Source organism: Poecilia formosa, unplaced genomic scaffold (assembly GCF_000485575.1).
Source record: "Poecilia formosa unplaced genomic scaffold, Poecilia_formosa-5.1.2 Scaffold381, whole genome shotgun sequence".
Taxonomy (NCBI): domain Eukaryota; kingdom Metazoa; phylum Chordata; class Actinopteri; order Cyprinodontiformes; family Poeciliidae; genus Poecilia; species Poecilia formosa.
The window spans coordinates 202,781-206,003 of NW_006800320.1; the positions used below are offsets into that span (position 1 = coordinate 202,781).

General features: G+C 37.8%; 1 protein-coding gene across 1 annotated transcript in view; it reads left to right on the top strand.

Moving 5' to 3' along the window:
• The window catches only part of LOC103154327 (alpha-2-macroglobulin-like), a 31,969-nt gene extending 29,489 nt beyond the window's left edge, over positions 1-2,480 (top strand). The window contains exons 30-36 of the mRNA XM_007575573.2: positions 462-674; positions 914-1,038; positions 1,693-1,783; positions 1,875-1,943; positions 2,026-2,131; positions 2,206-2,247; positions 2,458-2,480. Of these exons, the coding sequence (XP_007575635.1) occupies positions 462-674; positions 914-1,038; positions 1,693-1,783; positions 1,875-1,943; positions 2,026-2,131; positions 2,206-2,247; positions 2,458-2,462 (651 nt within the window). The 3' untranslated portion in view covers positions 2,463-2,480. The remainder of the gene's footprint in view (positions 1-461; positions 675-913; positions 1,039-1,692; positions 1,784-1,874; positions 1,944-2,025; positions 2,132-2,205; positions 2,248-2,457) is intronic.
• The last annotated feature ends 743 nt before the right edge of the window (positions 2,481-3,223 follow it).

Genomic DNA, 3,223 nt, shown 5'->3' on the forward strand with positions numbered 1-3,223 from the left:
TACAATGTTTAAAATAAAAAACTATTCAGCAAAAAAAAGAAAAATATACATTGGTGTGCTCACATGACCCAGGTTAGTTGAGTGAAAAAATTATATTTTGTGTATATTTTGTTCAAATTTTGTGCTTTATCCATAGGACCTGTTTTGTCCCTATTCCCAAGAATCACTGAGAAGATTTGGTTTGGCTAAGAGTGACTGCTAATAAAAGACAATAATAAAGTCTGGGCACCATTTGATTATCAGGAAATAATTGTGAGAAAGCTTCAGATTCTGATCACCTTAGTGATCAGAATAGAGCTTGTTGTTAAGCTCTATGAATCAGTATAACTCGCTTTTTGAGGAAACACTGATGAAACTGAACAGTGGTAATAAAATATCTGATTTATTGCCAATTTACTGTCGATATTTCAGTTATCATGTAAACTGACTATATTAGATTTTCCTACGTTGAACCTTTCTAGGACACGGTGGTGGCTCTTCAGGCTCTGTCCTTCTACTCCAGTCTGGTGTTCAGTCCTGAAGGTTCCAGCACAGTGACAGTTCAGTCTCCCAGTGGTCCGCTGACCTTTGATGTGACCCCAGACAACAAGCTGCTCTACCAGGAGAAGATGCTGCAGGGCGAGGCAGGAAAGTACAGCCTGGAGGTGAAGGGGACTGGATGTGTCTCAGTTCAGGTCGGTGTTGTTCACTTCCTGCTCAGATTCACCTAACCCTGCAAAGTGGTATTACAAATGAAACGTTCACACAACTTTAGAGGACACGTTTGTAAATGATTGATTTTGATGTTTCAAATATGTATGAATAATTTCATTAGTAAAATCACAAATACACTTTTGACTCATCAGCTGCTGCTTTCAGGGTAACTGGTGCTTCTGCTTAAATAAATAAACAGAACCATATTTATGTTTCTCAGATTTCTCATCAGTTCAACATCCCAACCTTTACCGATGCCACCACACTGAGAGTGAAGGTTGAACCAGAGGCTGACTGCAGCGTCACACCTCAGAAACCCAGACTGAACATTCAGCTGCAGTCCCTGTGAGTCACATGTGTGAAACTCAAGGCCCAGGGGCCAAATCCAGCCCCGCATACCTTTCTATAAATATTATGTTATGCTTACATATTATGTTGTCAATAAAATCAATGCAGTTTTTATATGCTTACTGCCAAATTATATCAATCAGTCTCTCCAGTTATTTGAGAATTATTGTTGAAATTCATGCAAAATCAACAAATCCTCACTTTTTTTGTGCTAATTGGGAGTTTATTGCAGATTTTTCTCAAAAAATTGTCTAAAACTTTCCTATTTATACTAAACAGCTGCCTCAGCTTTAATTGATGTCAGATTATAGTCCATAAGCTATACAGTGAGTAATAAAATGTTGCACTTAAGTGCAAATATTGCAAATATTTCCAAATTGGTACCACAAACACACACACAAAAAAAATCACAAAATTATAGAAGTACTGAAAAGATGTTCAATAATATTACTTAATTTTAAGAATTCATTGATATTTTAAAGTTTGTGAAAAGGTTTCATCAATACATTCTGGCACAACCGGCCCTTTAAGAGCATATATGATCTTGATTGGGCCCAAAACAAAAACGAGTTTGACACCCCTCCATCAAAAAGTGTCTAATTTTAGAAATAAAACAGTTTTAGACTGAAGGTGGTTTGTTGGCTGTATCAGGTACAGTGGAAAGGAGAACACTACGAACATGGTGATTGTGGACATCAAAGTTCTGACTGGATTCGCTCCAGTCTCAGAGCCACTGAAGAAGGTAATGTTTACTACCAGACTGTCAAAGTTTGTCTCAGGCGTTGCCATGGTAACGTTAACAAACAGCTAGCTGGATGGTGTCTTTATTACAGCTCAGAGCTGCTCAGCTGGTGGACCGTGTGGAACACAAGGATGATCATGTTGTGATGTATCTTCGGGAGGTAAGAGGAGTTCCCAGCAGTAACAGAGGGTGGCGGTCTGCACATTTCTAAACCAGGGACTCATCAGTTCTTCTTCCAACAGCTACAGAGAGGAGTAGCCATCAACCACAGCTTAGAGCTCCAACAGGAGTTCCCAGTACAGAACCTGAAGCCAGCTGTGATCAAGATCTATGACTACTACCAGCCAAGTAAAGCCTGATTTCTTTACACAGCCTAGTCTGATGTGATTCTCCTTTAATTTATTATTTTTCCTTTCTGACAGGTGACCAAGCTGAGACCGAGTACAACTACCCTTGTGGTGCAGGTAACATTGTCTCACTCTCATGGAAAAATAGCAGCATGCATATTGCTTCATTTACGAGATTCAGCGGTAAAGACACTCTCACTAGCTGCATTTCCATCGACCATATCACTGGGCAATCAGTGAAATAAAAAAAATGTCTAAAAGCCATTTTGTTTTATACAAAATAGAAGTAGTAGAGATTTTAACAGATTGTTTTTCTTCTATTTGCAGCATGAAAAGTGAGGATCACATGAATACACTGACGTCAATCCAAATGAATTTAGACTTATACAACTTAATTCATGCAAATATAAATATTGTTTAGTCAGTTTAGGCATTCTGACAGTTGTCAGAGGAAATTGACACATTTGGCCCTTTGGCTTGGATTTAATCTGAAGATAACTGAGTTTTGAAGTTTGTGAATGGACTCAGAATCATCCACGTCTATATCTTAATACACACAAAACCCCTGCTCAGGGGAAAGGGGAGTTTCATCAGGCTTTTTTCCAATGAGTTTAGCTGGTAAAAAAACCTTTGGGCAGGTTGTTAAAACTTGGACTGATTTTCAAAACATTTGGTGGGTTTTTAGAAAGTGTTCATTGGAAAATTCAAAGATAGTTGCCACTGAGCAGCAGAAAAGCACAAAACATTTGTACATTTTAATAAAGTGCAGTGTCCTTGCACTCAGTGAATTTATTTTTAAACACTCCTAATCAATGATATCGTCATTGATTAGGAGTGAGTAGTTAATTAAGAGTCACTGTGCAATAGTATTGTAAAAGAGAAATGCCAGTGGAGCTTAAACTTTGTGCCACAAGAAAAATTCTCATTGTCATCTCACTGTTTATCTTTAGTTGCAGTCAATGCAACTAAAGATAAATACATGGATGAGTTCTTTTCTGTAATAAACACCATTTAGAAACTGTATTTTGTGTTTACTTGTGTTGTCTTTGACTAGTTTTTCTGTTCTGAAACACAGACGTGCAATAAAGATGCT